The sequence below is a fragment of the Ixodes scapularis genome, unplaced genomic scaffold, assembly GCF_016920785.2.
Source record: "Ixodes scapularis isolate PalLabHiFi unplaced genomic scaffold, ASM1692078v2 PGA_scaffold5__190_contigs__length_132052651, whole genome shotgun sequence".
NCBI lineage: Eukaryota > Metazoa > Arthropoda > Arachnida > Ixodida > Ixodidae > Ixodes > Ixodes scapularis.
This window is the reverse complement of record NW_024609880.1, coordinates 36,989,375-37,007,099: the sequence shown is the minus strand read 5'-3', so window position 1 is coordinate 37,007,099 and position 17,725 is coordinate 36,989,375. Positions and strand designations below refer to the sequence as shown.

General features: G+C 44.5%; 2 protein-coding genes across 2 annotated transcripts in view; one reads left to right on the top strand and one right to left on the bottom strand.

The window, feature by feature from the left end:
- The window catches only part of LOC120839221 (estradiol 17-beta-dehydrogenase 8-like), a 604,311-nt gene that overhangs the window by 89,959 nt on the left and 496,627 nt on the right, over positions 1-17,725 (top strand). The window lies entirely within an intron of this gene.
- On the bottom strand, positions 9,795-10,418 carry LOC121837964 (protein ANTAGONIST OF LIKE HETEROCHROMATIN PROTEIN 1-like). Its single transcript, XM_042293908.1, has 3 exons — positions 10,255-10,418; positions 10,004-10,133; positions 9,795-9,944 (listed from the first exon to the last, which is right to left on the bottom strand). Exons 1-3 carry the CDS (start codon positions 10,416-10,418, stop codon positions 9,795-9,797), a joined length of 444 nt encoding a protein of 147 aa, XP_042149842.1.

Below are 17,725 nucleotides of genomic sequence, written 5' to 3'. Positions count from 1 at the left end.
TGCAATGGTGATTTGGTGAACCTTTAACAACGTCGCGAAAGCAGTCGTGGTATTCGGCATGGAGGTTCTTCATCAACTGCCGTCATTTTGGGCCCGGAAACTTAGGGTAAATATGGAGCTGCGCTGGCAATGTCTTGCTGAGATAAGGAGGATTCTCGTCTCGCCGTGAATTTCGACTCGGGCACTGCACCTTCTGACGGACGTAATAAGGTGTCCTCCGGCGATCCGAATGTGATTACCACGTTAGGGTGTCGTAACTTTTCGCAGGCGGCGAGAGGGCCTCCCACTCAACACTGAATACTCTGCTCCGGTGTCCACGATGGCCGATGCGCCGCTACCGTCAATAACAACTTTTAGGTTGTTGGGGACCGCTGCCGGAGCGTCGTAGCGATGCGTGGCGTCGAAAGAGTTGGAGTGCTCCGGCGTTCTTGGAGGCTCTTTACTTCGGTCGTCTTCGGCAACACTACCTCCGGTCGTTGCCGCACCTAGTTTTCCCGGCGGGACAGGGGAGGCAGGCTGTCACGGTGCGACAGACGAAAAGGTGATGCGAAACGTCGGGGGAAGGAAGAACGGGAACCTGGTGGTACTGTCGGTGATGGTGACGGAGGGCGACGGAGCTATTCCATGATGGCGCGAGGGCGCTCGACTTACCTTCGGCGACGGTCGTTCGGCGCAAACCCTCGCAGGCCGATTTTGCGGTATGGGTACCTCCGGTAGACGTGGTTAGCCTTACCGCGTTCGGCGCAAACCCTCGTAGGCCCATTTGGAGGTATGGGCACCTCCGGTACACGTGGTCAGCTTCACTGCAGTGGTAACACGGCGGTCGCCTGTCGGCCGTCCGCCACACGGCGCTCTTCCTTGCCACAGTTTGTTCTAGGCGAACGTGCGCCCAATCTTCCTGGCGTCGGGGATACTGCGTCAATGGAGTTTCACGTCGGGGGGAGGGGGGGGGGGGGGCGAAGGGGGCGCCACGTACGCACGTGGGGCTGGTGGGGCTGGTGGTGCTCGCTTGACCATTGCGGCGTAGCTTAGGGCAGGCTGCTTCGGTGAGCGTAGTCTTGAGCTGGAAGGCCCGGTGAAACTCCTCTCGTACGACTTTGGCGAGTGAGAATAAAGATGGGCGATCTAGAGCAGGTAGGATCTTGCAGAGCTCTTCCCGGACGATCCCCCAAAGGCTGTCGGCGCAGGTGGTCCTCAAGTCTAGACGGGTAGCTGTGACGGGTAGAGGAGTAGGTGTGCCGGCGAGTCCATGGTAGTGGCTTGCTCGGGCCGTCAGTGCACGCTCGATATTGCTGGCTTCGGTTACAAAACAATTGACAGTTGTTGGGGGATTTCGCACCAGGCCTCCGAAAATTTCATTGTTCACGCCACATGTGAGGTGCGAAGTTTCTTTTTCTTGGCGGCCTAGCAATCGACTCGGGCGCTTAGGCGCAGGACATCTTCAACAAAGGTTGTCACGCTTACGTTAAGGCCCTGCACCCTTGATTAAAGAAGGTTTTCCGCTTGCTGCCGACGGTGGGGGTTGATAAACGTCCGCTTCAATTCGGTGGCGCATGACTCCAGCGAAGTAGAGGATGCTTCGTGGTTCGTAAACCAGTGCCTCGAAATGCCTTCAAGCGAGAAGTAGAGGTGCCGGAGGTGCTGCTTAACCGTCCATCCGTTGTGCGGGCTACAGGTTCGTAATGCTGCAGACAGTCCTCTGGATCCTCGTGGGCTTCACCGTAATAGGGCGCCGGTGTGCGGGGAGTGACGGGCAAGATGACGACGGGTGTGGTAGTCATCATCGTGGTCTTTTTATTTGACTTCTGCGACAAGGATCCAAATTCCGGGAGTTGGCCTTTGGTACGGCGGCTTGCTCGAGCGTCGGCGTTTTCTGCGAAGTGTAGCTTCCGAGGCTGAGCACCTCACTTGGCCCTGGTGTCTTCGGAGGCGCAAGCATCATGGGCATAGAATGCGATTCCCACCTCCACCAAAATGTCACGAATGACAATTTATGAGGCCATAAAAACTGAAGCAAACTAAAAGTTTAATGAAGCGAACTTGTGCCGAAAACAAAATAGACAAAGGCTAGCGTCCCAGGCATCGATGGCGGCGAAACAGCAGGATCCATCGCTGGGGCGAGACTGACTGCGGCTCTCCACGCAGAGGAACCAGATGACTAAACGACATCTGGTTCCTCAGATGACGTTTAGTCATCTGAGGAACCTGCAGTTTACACGTCATTATCTTGAAATTTTGGCACAAAGGATTGCGCTATAATAGAATGGAGTAGTAGCTTGACAAATTGTTCAAAGCGAAACGTTTTTCTGTAATGATCATTTTTGTATATTAAATACATGGATGGGATCTCTGCCGGAGCGCACTAAGAGATGGCGGCAGCGTACGATGGCACAAATTTATGGGGATGTTACTGCAATATGTTCAATTTGATTACACATGTTTCTTCCGACAATAAACGTTATCAAAACTCCTGGAACATATTCTCATGTCCATAACAACTGACGAAAATCGATCAATTGTGTATAACTTTCACACACTTTTAATAAACTTTTACATAATAATTTCGTTCCGCAAATGTCCCCAAATACCTGCTTGATCTTATACTTCACTTCTGTTGAATCTTTCTAACATTGTGAGAGCGTGATCTTCATATGTATATTTTTGTTCCTCGTTATTGTTGCTCTCTTCTAAAAAATTATATTTCGAGTGTGTTCTTCGTTTGTTCTTAGGGTCTGTGTTTCAGTATAGTTAATTGTGTGTGTCTGCAGTGTCGCCTCTATTTCCAAGTGATAGGAGGCGAAAGCCTCGTGAAGCTGCTTCATGAAACTTTTTCTTCTCTTTCGCCCACTCTGAAGCAAAAATAAACACGATTATGTTATAAAAAGCGCATTTTATGGACACATGGCGCGGAGCATTTTAATGTTTTCTAACATTTTCTTTCAAGTCACCCACCCCCCTCAAACGTTTCTCTGGTCACATGGAAACCCATGTGCATGGACGAGAGAGTGGGATACACGTGCCGACCTCGTCTTCTTGTCGCACACATGCGCAGGTCGCGGGCGTTCATTGAATGTGCCGCAGTCTGCACAATGCCTCTTGAGACGAAGGAGCGGACTGAAAAGAAGGCTGCAGAACAGAAGAGGTCACGTGCTCAATGTGACCGTGCTCGACGTGTCAAAACGTTGCTAGAGAGAGCGACCTTTGCCTAGCAATAAGAACGCAAGCCGCAACAAAAAACGAGCAATGCCGCAGACTTTTGCTGTAGCCTGCAGCGAAGCACTGCAGAAACACAGGCCCGTTTTGTATGTTTTCTTACCAGTATATAAATAAAAACAAACAAACCAGAACGAAAACTAAAACGGGACAAAAGTATTCCTACTTCCAGTGTTGGATAAGAGTTCATGCGAAACGAGCCTTGAGGAGGGGGAAATAACTTTTGACTTCAAAGAAGAGGACGATTCAGGCCCGTAGCGCTTTAGACGACGGCCAAGATGTCTTGGCTCCTGGCGGCGTCTTCGGCCCTTTTGACGGCCCACTGTTGGATGTCCGGATTTTCGCTGAGCAGCACGGTCTCCCATTGCTCTTTACTGATGATAATAAATGTGCCGTTTTAATTACTAGAGTCTTGTTTCTGTATACTGGGGCATTCCCAAAGCATGTGAGCCAAGCCCGCAAGCTCGGGGCAGCGTTTGCATCTGCCGTCGTGCATTTCCGGATGAACGTGCCTGTAGAGGCAACGGTTAGGATCAGGGTTGTGAAGTACCTAGGTACAAGTAACTGGAAATCGGTAGCTAGGTACTTTTGTTGTACCTGAGGAACAAACCTAGGTACTTTCATTTCTCGGTATCTATATCTGTATCTTAGGTACATTTTCCAGTAACTTGTAACTGAGTGAAGTTACTTTATACAGGTAATTTTTTGTTCACTTCGACAAACTGATAAAAACTAAAACTCTTGAAGTATTATAAAAGGGTAAGCCAGCGCAAAAAGACACGGTCTTGGAAGATGTATTCACTCGGAGCGCTGAACCGCTCTGTATGTGTACATCTTCCCTGTCTGTGTCTTTTTACGCTGTTTTACCCTTTGAGTATGCAAAACCAACTAGCCCAATTCACCACTGTGCTTGAAGTATTAACATACTACCATGTGCCGTGATTAACGTTTAGTTTGGTACGACCTGGGAGGCACTGACCTGATCCAACGACGTTTTAGCGAACGAAGCCCCGCCCATGATATTTTATCGAGCGACACTTAAGCGAGTGGCGGTGTTCATTTGAGCGAACAGTGGATTAGCGATGCTATTCTAGCGACACCAACTTAATGAAAGGCTTCGGAACTCCATTTAGGGAAAGTAGCGACCTGCTACCTTCATCTCAAACGAAATTGGCTTCATTGCCTATTTGAAGCTAACATTATAGCTATTAAAGGGGGGAGATAACTTCAAAGATGTGCGTAGTTTCTGTTGCCTGTATCTTGTCCTGGTGGCGGCTCTCTTCTGCCATAAATATAACATAAAATATAATTGAAAATAAATTAAATTACAATCGTACAGCAATCGAACATCGCAAATATAATAAAGTTTCCACTTCATAAATCGGACTTAAATATTGCAGTTATCAAAAGTGAGAAAGTTCCGAAAGAAAAAAAAAAGCTTATTTTTCTCCCGACTAATGAAAAAAAAAAAAAAGCTCGAAGCATTTTGTTTGTTGTTGCGAAGGTTAGGTGCATATGCACGCTACTCCCGCGTTTCTTAATGCGGCCGACGTCTTCTCGGCCCGTCGACATCCGCACCGTCTCTGAGGCATCTACAAGAGAGTTTCGGCGGTTTTAACGTGACATGGTAAACACTGGAAGCTGTGGTCTCGGCGGACCAATTGGAGCGCATAGGAATTAGGCACGTGAGGACTTAATTCTGATATGGACATCGCATTAACGCCAATAAAGCACCTTTATCAAAGTCGTTTTTGTGCGTATCATCTGTATAAAGAGCTTTACTCCCAATACATCCTGTCCAATTTGGGGGAAATAAGTAAAGTATCTTTGAAGTAACTGTACCTGCACCTAGGCACATTTTTAAGCAAGTACTTAGGTACGTACCTAGGTACCTTGTCGTATGAGTAACTGTAACTGTATCTTAGGTACATTTTTGAAGTAACTTTTACAACCCTGGTTAGGATGACTGTTAAGGCCGGTTCAGACACGTGCGTTTGAGTGCGCTTGACTGTGTTGCGTCGAGAACCGAAAGCAAGTCACCGTCACATCTGTGTTTCATATGAAGCGTCGAATCCAATTCAAGGAATCATCTTGGCACGCGCTTTAAGCGGCAGGGATGTCCTGGTTTCACGCAGCCGCAACGCAGTCAAACGCAACTGTCTGAACCGCGCTTCAGTCTGGAGACGTCTCCACACGACTTCTTGCTTCTTGCTGAGCAAGGGGTCGGAAGCCGTGTAGGTTCGTCTTTCCCCTTTGTGATGATCGAGCACCTGTCGGTAAGTACAGAGGCGATCTTTGGAGTTGTCCGTGAAATGTGGGCCGCGTGTCGGGGGCTCGGTGAGATCTCGAGCAGCCTCGTTCGCCCGTTCGTTGCCCTCTAGTGCCGCGTGTGCGGCGTCCATATCAGGGTAGTTCTGGCGTTATGGTTCGTGTTCCGGCGGGTAAGGACCCTTAGCGCCGCGCCGGAAATTCTTCCTCGTGCAAAGTTGCGGATCGCCGGCGGTGGCCCGGCCGGCGTTAGACTTAAGGCGGGAACACATTTGCGAAAAACAGCCGAATTTTGTGCGAAAGGCTTTTCCCCTTTTCCGAAAATCGGGTGCGGTTCGAGAGATCTGCAGCGCCAGATATTTTCGCACGGCGCTTGCGAATTCGGGGTGGAGGAGCTCGGTAAGCGAAAGCTTGGAGCAGGACGGAACGACAAGATACGTTCGGCTCGCAACATGGCGGCTCAAGCAGCGTCGGAAGCAGCGCAAGCGTTCTCATCTCAACCATCATAGGAAACCCCTTATGTCTCTGTCTCAAAGAGTGGTGGTTCAAAGGCTCGCGTGGCATTCAACGAGCTTTTAATAGCTGAAGTTCTTAAGAGGCGCGAAATATGGGACGGCAGTTCGCCAGACTACCGGAACAGACTCGTGAGGTCGGAACACTGGAAGGCTATAGCAACAGTGCTGGGATCAAAAGGTGAGGTTTTACGCGATGCATGCAGTTGTGCAAGTTTCGACAAACACGTACAGACAAGCCAATTCTTCTTTTCGTCTGTGCATGCTTGGCAGCGACCGGCGTTTCTCGTCGGAGTTATCACTTATTTGACACGCACTACGTACTACGTGGTTGCTCTTCAACATCCCTCGCGGGCATTATGCCGCTTAGATCTTGCTTTGAAATGCACGCTCTCGAACCAACTTGATGCGCTCGTGCAACTTAAAGGTCTAAAGCAACTGCACGTGAAGCGGAGTTCCGACCACTTTTGTTAAAAACAGAAGCCTAATTGTTTGTTGCTGCACTTTGCTCGCCGCTGGTTAAAGGAGGTGTAGCGACTAGTCGTTGTGTCTCAGTGCATCATTAACTGAGCAATATAATACCGTAGTGCAATTATAAATTCCGGGCCAGAGAAACGCAGCTCTTGTTGGCAGTGTAAATAAATTATTAAAAGTGTGTATTTTTTATTACAGTCCAGGACGTAGAAAGCAGATGGCGTAACCTCAAAGATACCTACGCCAAAAAACTCCGCGACATATCGAAGCTGGAAAGCATTGGAGCGGCTGCACCACGAAAGGAGGTCCGCTGGGTGTACTTCGAACAGCTGAAATTTCTAAAAGATACTGTGAAGATGCGACCGTAAAAAACGATTTCGGCTATTTTGTTTTATTTAAAGGCCCCATATACTCCACCTCCAGAGCTCTGGGTAATGGTGAGGGAAGCGCAGGATGGTTTACAAAGTACTTTTGAAAGAGCAGGCTTCCACAATTGTGCCTTCTCAAAGGTGGATATATAAGTCACAGTAGGCTGTATCTAACCTACAGAAATAGTAGTAAGCAAATAAAGCAGCACATACATATTAAATTTACTCCTCATTAATACTGCCTTGGAGCGACGTCCACCGACGTGACAGACAGCGGTTTCCCCAGGAATTGATATCAGCGCGGTGTCTAAATTTTCTTGGGGGTGGGGCATTGACAAGGGGAGTCGTTGCAAATTAAGGGGGTGCCTTCAGAAAAACGATGGGGGGGGGGGGGGTACGCCCCCCTTAGGTGTGTGTAGGGAGACCACTGGTGACAGGTTAAAAACGACAAGGGGAAGGAAGCACGGGGAGAAGAAAGCAGACAAATTGATTGTGCCTTTTCCTTTCATATTCGCAGCACATCAAGCAGCATATCACTAGATAGTCAAGGAGACTGCACACAAGGCAGTGCCACTGAAGAGGACACGCCACTAGTTCTACAGTGGAACATCATTGACGAAACCGGCTCCCCATCCACTCCAGACGATGTGGTGCTTTCGACGACTTCCGCAGCTCTTTCCGACCCATCACATGTTGTTGAGGAAGTGCCATTGGAAGTGCTGCATGTGCCATTGCAAGCAAGTACGGCTTCACACCCTACGCCGTCACAAAGGTTGCCACGACAGCCCGTTCAGCAGGGAGCAAGGCCTCCCAAAAAGAAGTCCCGAACGGACCAGCAATGAACGCAGGTTGTCAGAGACATTGACCAGGAGCTCAAGAACAAACCTGATGAGTGGGATTTTTTTTTTAAGGGACTCAAAAGGCATACCAAAGCTATTCCTTGCTGCAACGTGGTCGATTGTCAAGTTCATATCTTACAGGTCATGAAGGCCTACTCTCGGAGAGTCGTGCCTAAGGTCCTGTCGGACCTCGAGATTAACTCATATGGAGGTCGAACCGTCGAGCCCACCTTAATTGAAGACTAAGAAGAGAAATTTTGAGTTGCATTCCACGAGTGTGTGAATTCCAATTTTTGGTAATGCTGTGATATTTAGCTTTTTTTATTACTTGGTCTGTGATATCTTTTTTTTAACCTTGATGCTCGGTCAGCAATACTTTTTTAAACTTTGATACTCGGTCAGTTTCATATTTGTTTGTAGTTTCCATACTTTGTCAGTGATATTGTTGAACCGCCGAGCCCACCTTAACTGAAGACTAAGAAGAGAAATTTTGAGTTGCATTCCACGAGTGTGTGAATCCCAATTTTCGGTAATGCTGTGATATTTAGCTTTTTTTATTACTTGGTCTGTGATATCTTTTTTTTAACCTTGATGCTCGGTCAGCAATACTTTTTTTGAACTTTGATACTCGGTCAGTTTCATATTTGTTTTTAGTTTCCATACTCTGTCAGTGATATTGTTGAAATAATATTTTATATATTGCTGTAAGTTTACGAAGGAAGCTTTCAATTGCCTCATATCAGCTGTTGAAATTAGTGCTTTGTTTATTTCTCAATTTACGAAAAAAATTCGGCTAGCTTTATGACGACATCAGTGCTTTGTTTTGTCACTCAGTTCGTGACGTATTGTTTTTTTAGGAGGAAATATCTTGTATGCGACAGTTTAAAAATGTTTATTTGGTGAATTTTTAATTACAGTGTTTGAATTTCTCTCCTGGAGTCTTTCTGTTACGGTTGTGTCTTCTTCCATGGGAGCTGGCCCGGTGCACTCAAAAAGTAAGCCGTAAACAGCTCCCTTACAGCCTTTGCACTCTCAGCAAGGTTTCTGGCATGAGTACAGCCTAAGGACGTTAGGCCGCTGTTTTCTTGCTCAGTGCGCCAAGCACCGTCGATCTCAGTTCCAGATGGAGTAACATGGTCTCCATACCCATGTGGGCAGTTGAAACTGTCTTCTTGACCTGCTTTGGATGTCAGGTAATTATGTAGCACACAAGCTGCCAGAACCAGGAGCTCATCATTTTTGGGAGACTCCGCCAGAGGTCTTCGGAAACCCGCCAGCGGGACGAGAGAATTCCAAATGCGTTCTCCACGCACCTCCCTATATGAAACATGAAACACTAACAATAGGATTAGAAGCTGCTCTGCAATATAAAAAACACTTCCAGTGGTGCCCTGCTAGATATTTCAGATTGAATGGCAGCTGGAGACATAACGTTTATGCATAGTTCTCGACTATTGCAGGGATATCTCATGAGCTCCCCCTTCAGCAGTAAATTGAACTTGGCTAATGAGAATGCTCAACATGCATTCTGGTAATTAAGGTGCTTTGAATGTTTTAGAACCAGGACACCTAAAAAGCATCTCATGTATAACTTCCTCTGCTTAATATCTGGTTGAAGTTGTCTTTTGCGTTTTCAAGGTCCTGCCCCGGGTAGGCTCTCATGAAATCATCCCGGAGCTGAAACGCCTCTTCACCAATAAATACACGCGGTGCGACCACATTTGAGCCCGGTAGCAACTTCGAGCCCGGTACCTGCAACAAGCCCTTCTTCATGGCAATGCCAAAGTTGGAATTTTTCAGCACTCCGCCGTCACTGTTTCTGCCATATGCCCCCACGTCCACAATAGTGAAGCAATAGTGAGCGTCTGCAGAAGCCATGAGCACGATAGAGTGCGTTTTCTGAAAACAAAACACCAGGAAATATGAAGTTCGGTAATTTTTGCTTTCATCTAACTCAAGATGAGAACCACATAAACAACATGCCATAATTGGTCCTGGAGCGAGGAAAAGGGGGGATGCCACACAAAATGCAAAAAAGGGGAAGTGCACGATACGCGCATAACACACTATGGCCATACATGTTATTAATGCTTGAAAGGTTCTATTAAATGTAAAGATTATCACACCTTGTAATTGAAATATAGGGAGCCACTCCTAACAGGTGCCTGCATCTGGACATGTTTTCCGTCAACCGCTCCGACGCAGTTTGGAAATTGCCAGAGTCTCTGAAATTCCATAGCGATGTCCTGCCATACCTGAGTGTTGGGAGTCTGGATTGATTAAAGCAATGTGTCAATAGGATACCAATATACAAAGAATAGGCACAGACCGGCATGTAGAGTGGCCTCAGCCTTTCCCACAGACTCTTGCATGTGTCGACAATGGCAGCTCTTGCAGTCGATATGCCCACACGGAAGGCCAGTGCAACATCCTTTACAGGGTCTCCTGACGATAGGTACCTGGAACGAATGCAGCAGAGGGAGCGTTGCGTAGGCACATAATATTGCAAATCAAAGGGTAGATAAGATATAAAACACTCAACCTGGTAAGCTATTGCATGAGAATTTATGTCACCCTTACCTCAGCGTCATGGCCAGCCGCTCCGATGCACTAATTGGTTCCCTGCACACATAGGAACATCTAAGGTCGTCTTCTACAAGTTTGAGCACGTAATCATACTTTTGCGGGGTCATGCGGTAGAATTTATTAAAATAGTCAAAATCCCCTGCCCGCATAAGCTTCATCTGAAAGAGATAACCACGACATTCTGTGGTAAGAACTAGCTGCTACGTTATCCAAGGTACCCCTTAGGGCTATTAAATCATATTTGGGGCATCGAAAGCAGCACATACATATTGCCAGCTATTTTTCTGTAACTTACCCTATTACGTCTGGAGTCCCACAGGTTAATATTCTCGGCTACCTTTATCTCAACATGTACATAAATGATATTGTTTAATATAAACTCTGTAACAAACTTTAGTATTTCAATAAATGGTATTGTCTTTTTCAGCTGCAAATGGGAATCAATTGATAGACAGGGCAATTTTTCCCTTAATGCAGCTTGAAGATTGGGTGCTGTGCAAATGCTTGACAATTAATAATAGCAAAACAAAAGGCATATCGTTCCGACTAAAAGGTAAGAAATAAATAATTAACCAAAAGCATTGTAATAAATCCATGCCTGCTATTAAATCATATTTGGGGCATCGAAAGCAGCACATACATATTGCCAGCTATTTTTCTGTAACTCACCCTATTACGCCTGGAGTCCCACAGGTTAATATCCTCGGCTCCCTTTATCTCAACATGTACATAAATGATATTGTTTAATATAAACTCTGTAACAAACTTTAGTATTTCAATAAATGGCATTGTCTTTTCAGCTGCAAATCGGAATCAATTGATAGACAGGGCAATTTTTCCCTTAATGCAGCTTGAAGATTGGGTGCTGTGCAAATGCTTGACAATTAATAATAGCAAAACAAAAGGCATACCGTTCCGACTAAAAGGTAAGAAATAAATAATTAACCAAAAGCATTGTAATAAATTCATGCCTGATATAAATTAGAAGTTCCTTTAAGACCATAGAGGTTAAGGGCTCGTCAAGCTGTTTAGAGTTTTTTTTTCTTTGACCTCCTTCATTGATGCATTATCGAACGATAATAAATTTATTATTATTCTTGTCTCTTTGACGAACGCACGTGCAAAGCGGAATTTGTTTTAGACTTTTGCTTTAAACAAATCACCGCCGGAGACGTCAGCACGGCGAGCGCGTGTGCCTACAAATCCAGCAAGCTCCTTGGTGCTTGACTAAATTAGCAAAAGGTCTATTTACATGCCCACATAAAGGTTGTACATACCGCAGTGAAGAATTCGCTTTCTTGCCGTCTTTTCTGCCACAGGGGACGCACCCACCAGCGCCTTTTCATTGTTTGAGGCTTCCTCATCAGTTGAAGCACGATTAGCTTCTTCAACAATAGAAGTCGGCGACGGCGATCAGGCATTGCGGACTTCACAAGATCGGCGGCCTTTTTGTATTTCGCGCGGGAAAAAGAACGAAAACCGCAGTGCATTGCGATTTCCGCGCTGCGCATTCAACCTCATGTGGCTCGTCTTCCAAAAATCGCAAGCTACGATTTTCGCAGCCTCCGATTTCCGTCCGATTTTCGGTTCGTTTTTTCGCAAACGAGTTCCCGACTTTAGCGCTGCATGCGGTCGGCTGGCACTGGTCGAAAGGTGGTGTTAACTCACTGAAAAAGACAGTGGTGGTCCAATGGGTGATGTCCGGTGGTGCGCGTTTTCCTTAGAGAAAGGTATCCACACCAGAAAGGCACTTGTCTCGGAAATTTCCGTTGGGAGAGATGGAAAAACACGGAGCCCATACAAACGTGCGTTCGCCCTACTCGCTCCAAAATCAGCCCATCACGATTCTTGAAGTGTTTTCATTTTTTTCATGTGTCCGAACCCCAAACGGTGCGCTTGGCCAAAGGTTTTTTGTCTTTTGTTGTTTTCTTGATGGGGTCGTTTTCTTTGAGGACACGTGCGTTTTAAAACAAGTCAAGCAACCTTTTAATCGGATTTAGAAATACACTGCCATGTTTCTTATCCTGCATGAGCTTGCGCGCGCATTTTGAAACGGATGCACAAATTGAGTTAATTTGCTGTAATCACGTGTACCACCAAACCCTAACCTTATTTGGCTCTTCGCCCCTGCCCTGTGATATAACAACTCTTCCACGTGGCTTTGAAGAACAACAAGCAGTTTTAGCCATGGCCGTGGGTTGTACCGTGCGGAATTCTTTTTCATGCGGCCTGTACTGTCGTAGTATAAAGCATGCACATCCTTCTGCGTGGGAGTCGCAGCGGCTCAAACATTTTCGCTCTTGCACGCTGCTGCTCAACGGGTTCTGTTTCGCAGTACCCTTTGTTAGGCAGATACAACGGGTACTGCGGCAGTGCAGGAATGTGAAAAACGCTCACGCACGTATACGAAAACCTGCGCAACGATTTGATGGAACAATCATTTGTTTTTCTTGTTATTTATATTTTCAAAACTTCTATAGCATATTTCTCACATCCGCACCCACACCCCGTGTCTTCGGCATAACAATCGAAACCTTGGTATAGCAGGGAATCCGACAACAACAAACGCATGGGCCTATCTTTCCAGAAACTGCATTGTGTTTCGCAAAGGCTTCTGTGGAGAAATGCGTCTTTGCAAATACCGATCGCTGTAAGTACCATGCGCTGGAGGTGAAAAAAATCATACACAGTGCGTTTCGCCAACAACTGAGAATAATTTAGAAAAATTATACTTGAAATAAAGAAATTACTCCTACAGGATAGCGTTGTCGAACATAGAGGACGTCGAGAAATGACCGAAAAATCATAATTATGAATTCGGTTACCTACGCTTCGTTTCACTGTAAGTGCAGATGGAGCAGATGCTACGAGCTCATGGCACCAAACATTCAGCGTCAAAAGCGCACAATCACGGTGTTCGTCATGTTTTTGTGCGTGTTCTATCACTGCTGAACCAATCATAAACAAAAAAGGCCCAATGAGTTCCGGTTTTGGCTCTGTTTGATATGTCCCTTTAGCTCGTTGCGTCCGCTACGTCTGGACTTAAGCTAAAACGAAGTATCATATCCACTTATTATTATTTTTTTATTATTCGCCTTACCTGGTGTAGTTCAGTTAGAGAATGCGTGCTCGTTATCCACAGTGTTGCTGAAGTTGTAAATAGCCAGAAAACAAAATTCTTCTCCGTGCAATCCAATGGCGAAGTTAGGCTGTCTATAGTCACCGACAATATGAGAAAGGCAGGGGGAGGGGGCTTCAGTTGCTTTGCCACCAGCGCGAGTTTCCAACCTTTGACAGCGCTTCGGAGTCTCGTGCAACCACTGCGCGCGCACTTGCAGCCAAAGCACAACGGGAGGCATCAAGTCGTGCACCGTACCAAAACGGGCAAGGGGGGGGGGGGGGGGGGGACGCTATAAGCTGAGAACGCGAGGAGACATAAGAGTGTGCTGAGCCTTTTTTTACTGCCAGGTGATTTTTGGATAACATGCCGCTGCACAAACGTTTCGCGATGTTACCCGCGCCTAGCTATAGGCTGCGGGCTGACGCCACTCAACTTCCGGGTGGGACTTCTGTCGTTCTTTTTAGTTTTAGCTTCGGTATCTTGGTCTCATCACGACTCCGATTATCAGGAACTAGCGGAAAGCACAATTCAGTTGTCTAAACTCTGACAACAGCTAAGCCATATTTGAACAAGGGACGTCCAATTCCTAACTGGAAGGGGCCAGGTAATACAAATATATCAAAGTTTGCGAACAAATTATAGGCCATACTCCGCTAACTATCGCTTCACACTCGTAACCTCATGTCCTCCGCGGTCAATAATCTGACTATTCCGCAGGAATGACTTAATAATAATAATAATAATAAGTTTATTCACAAAGAAAGCATACATACAATATACTTAGTCTCACTTGTGCGTGAGTACTTACAGTCCAGCATGGGATGAATTTAACAAATCGGAACTATGTAAAACTAAATTGATACACTGATTGGAGTCCTTTTTATGCGGAACTCAACAGAAGTGAAAGAAAACAAATGGTTCATCGCCTTAACAATATACAAGCACAAATTTTTAGGCCAGTAAGCATGAAACGAAATTACCTCTTTTCATACAATATTAGTAATGATTTACATAGATTTTGTAATACCACAAATGACACAGAATAATAAACTCTAGCTTTTAAAATCATGGCAATACAAACAGTCGCGAAAAGAACAACAGTGAATGCAGGCGTGCAAAAGGAATGCGAAAATACATTAGGGACGTGAAGAAAGAAAAAAAGAAAAAAAGGCATGGGTCTGGGAGCTCTCTATTCTTCTCCTGGCGTACTGCACCATTTGCGCATTTCTTTTTTCACCTGTGCTAAGGATTGCAAATTAAGTAAACCATCGGGAAGATTATTAAAATATGTTGGTACATAATACTCCCTCAACCTTTTCGCATAATTAGTGTATACTCTTGGTATGTGAAATCTCTCTGTGTGCCTTAGTTGTTTTTCTTTAGCGGATGGTATTTTGAAATCGTGTGTGAAATAATATTTTGTGAGGACCATTAATTTATGCAGGTCATTCACTGTTAGCAATTGGAGTTCTGACAGCTGTTCTTGAAACGAAAGACTTTCTAAGTGTGTACCATACGTCATGTTTTGTATCATTTTTTTAATTAGGTTATTTATTTTCTGCAGTTTGTATTCGGATGAAAGTGCATATATGTGGATACCATATCTTAGTTTTGATTCACCTAACATCTGATAAATCAATCGCCTTAGATTAATACTTGCAGAACTTCGGAGTTTATAGAGGTATGAAGAAATTATTCGCAGGTGTTTGAGTAGGTAGTCAATATGATGATTCCAAGATAAATACTCATCAAAGTGTATACCAAGGTACCTAGTTTCACTGGCGTAAGGTAGTGGTAAGCAAGAACATTGTCTACATTCCGATGAATGCAAAAAGATGGGTTGATTAAGGTTAATTCGTTTCTGGTGAGTTCGAAAGCACACGAGGTTCGATTTATCATTGTTCACAAAAATATAGTTTTTTGAAAACCAACTCATAATTTGTTTGATGTCATCCTGTAAAATTGAAACGGCAGTATTATAATCTTTGTGTGTAATAACCAAGGCTGTGTCATCGGCGTATTGATACATTTTTGATTTCAAAGGAAGCAAAGATAGATCGTTCACATATATGTTAAACAGCATGGGACCCAATACCGAAACCTGAGGCACACCAGAGTTCAGGTGCGCAGTAGAACTTGTGCTATTTCCTATTCGAACTCGTTGGGTTCTTTCAGTGAAGTAACCTTTAAGAAATGTACGGAAATGCCCTCTGAAACCAATTTTTATCATAATATTTATATCAAGCTTCCTTTTTCTTTACTTTTAGGATATTTTCAATTGTTGATTCCTACTTAGGTCCAGCACGCATCCCTACTCTTATAATAATGTTTTCTTTTCGTTAATTTGCTTGTTGTTCTTTTTTTACACTTACATCCTTTGCACCATCAAGCATGGCCAAATAAAATTATAAATTTGAACACAAAAAAAAAAGATATGACTGTTACTAAGCACAAACTATAAAACCTCTGTTTACGTTATAACTTAGAATGTTAGTTAACACACACAATGCCACCAACTTTTTGAGGAACTGAGAAAAGGCCAATATTATCCTCTTTACAGTGTATTATGCATTTCAATATTATAATAAAGTCGTTGGAGTGCTATACCTGCTCATTAAAACAAACACATGCGGTTCTCGTTTTTTTTAATAGTATAAAAATAAAATATGTATAATTAATAACATACTGATAAAACAAGGAAGGAATGAACTCTATGACGTAAGCGTATACCTACGTGGTTCCCGTCACATTTTCAACCTGACTTTAGAAGTCGAGCATTCTTGTGTTCTCCAAAAAAACCTTACAATAAAATTCTGCCTTAGTCAATGTGTAGTGACTGCTTTGCAAGAAAAACTGCACTAATCGATGCCATCAAAGCAGCGTATTGGTCAGACCAAAAAATAAATGGAATACTCAATGTTGTCATCAAGTATACTAATGTTGGCATCAATGAATTGTACTTTAACGGTTTTCGTATCTTTTTTTTTAGCAAGGAGAGAACAACAAAAAAAAATGTCACTAATAGCTAGATATTTGCGAATGGCACTTCTACTTCAGTTATCTGTCTACACGTGGCATATTAACCTTAAACTTCTACGCCGTTTGCACCTTCCCGCCAAAGCGGAGTGCCATGCCGAGTAAAAAAGAGAGTAACTTCAAAGATAAAAAAGGATAAGATAATGAGTGTCCTGCTGTTGCAACATGCTGATAACTTTATCATTCTCCGTTACCATTTTATGCGGATACTGCGATCCAAGTTAGAACATCGGAACTTCTAAACGATTTCGCAGTTCTATAGTTCTTATAGTTGACCTACAGTGCGATATAGTTGGTTACCTTCATATATAACTGTGTTGCGAGTGAGTATAGGGCATAAAGCGTATGCTAATATTAGTGGTTGATACAGTACACAATTAAAAAATATTGCGTCAAAGCACGGGACAGATCCATGATAACCTTGTTTCCACAACATGTTCTGTATGCTCTACCACAGAACAGGTCCCGTAGCTCCTTGATATGGGAGATGTTTCTGCCTCAAGGGTTGACACCGTGAGTTTCGTATTTCGTCATGATGGTTCAAGTGCTATTTACTACAGCTACGGGAACTGTCCCATCATAACAGAGAGATTCACATGTTCCGTGGCAAACCACAGCAGATTATGTTCCGTTTCTAAAGTATAACCTCTCAGTTTACCTCCAAATTAACTTTTTAAATGAATGTTGTACTTGACAACCAAGATTCCAATATATGGTGAACTGCAGGCGGCATTACCAAGGAGACGACTGGCGACAAATGAAATACGAAAGTTATTGATAGATACCTTGTGTAGCGTAAGTGCTTTAGAACAAACCATTGTGGTTATTGTTTTCAGGGATAGTAACTTCGTGTATTATTGTTGCTCTTCCAATGCACTTCTAGCTTAATCCACTGCTTTCCTGCAATAAAGAGTTGTATCAAGAATTGTTTCAGGTCTTGGAAAAGTCTTGTATCAAGAGTTTTATCAAGTCGCCTCCTATAGATCAGACTTGTCGCGGTGACTTCGTTGTTGCTGTCGCTTCAGGGGTTCTCGCGCAACCATGCGCTAATACCTGAACCAGGCAATATATTGTCTTGACCAGAGTGAAAAACTTTCTCTTTCTGTTAGGACGCTTGCTCGCTTTTCGCATGAAACCGAGCCCTCACAATCTCTGATAAAAACACCAACACGAAGGAGAAGATAGTATGTACACCTTGTTCTCGAAGCAGCGCTAGCATCTTGCGCTTGGCGTACACGCTTCTCTTCTTTCTCTTCTAGCTAAAAGCCGGTTTCGCATGAGACATGACCGTTTTTTTACAAGCGCTCT

Coding starts and splice junctions, on each gene's coding strand:
- LOC121837964 (XM_042293908.1), bottom strand. CDS start 10,418: ATGAAGCTTATGCGGGCAGGGGATTTTGACTATTTTAATAAATTCTAC. Junction 10,134..10,254: donor CGGCTGGCCATGACGCTGAG/GTAAGGGTGACA, acceptor CATTCGTTCCAG/GTACCTATCGTCAGGAGACC. Junction 9,945..10,003: donor TGAGGCCACTCTACATGCCG/GTCTGTGCCTAT, acceptor TAATCAATCCAG/ACTCCCAACACTCAGGTATG.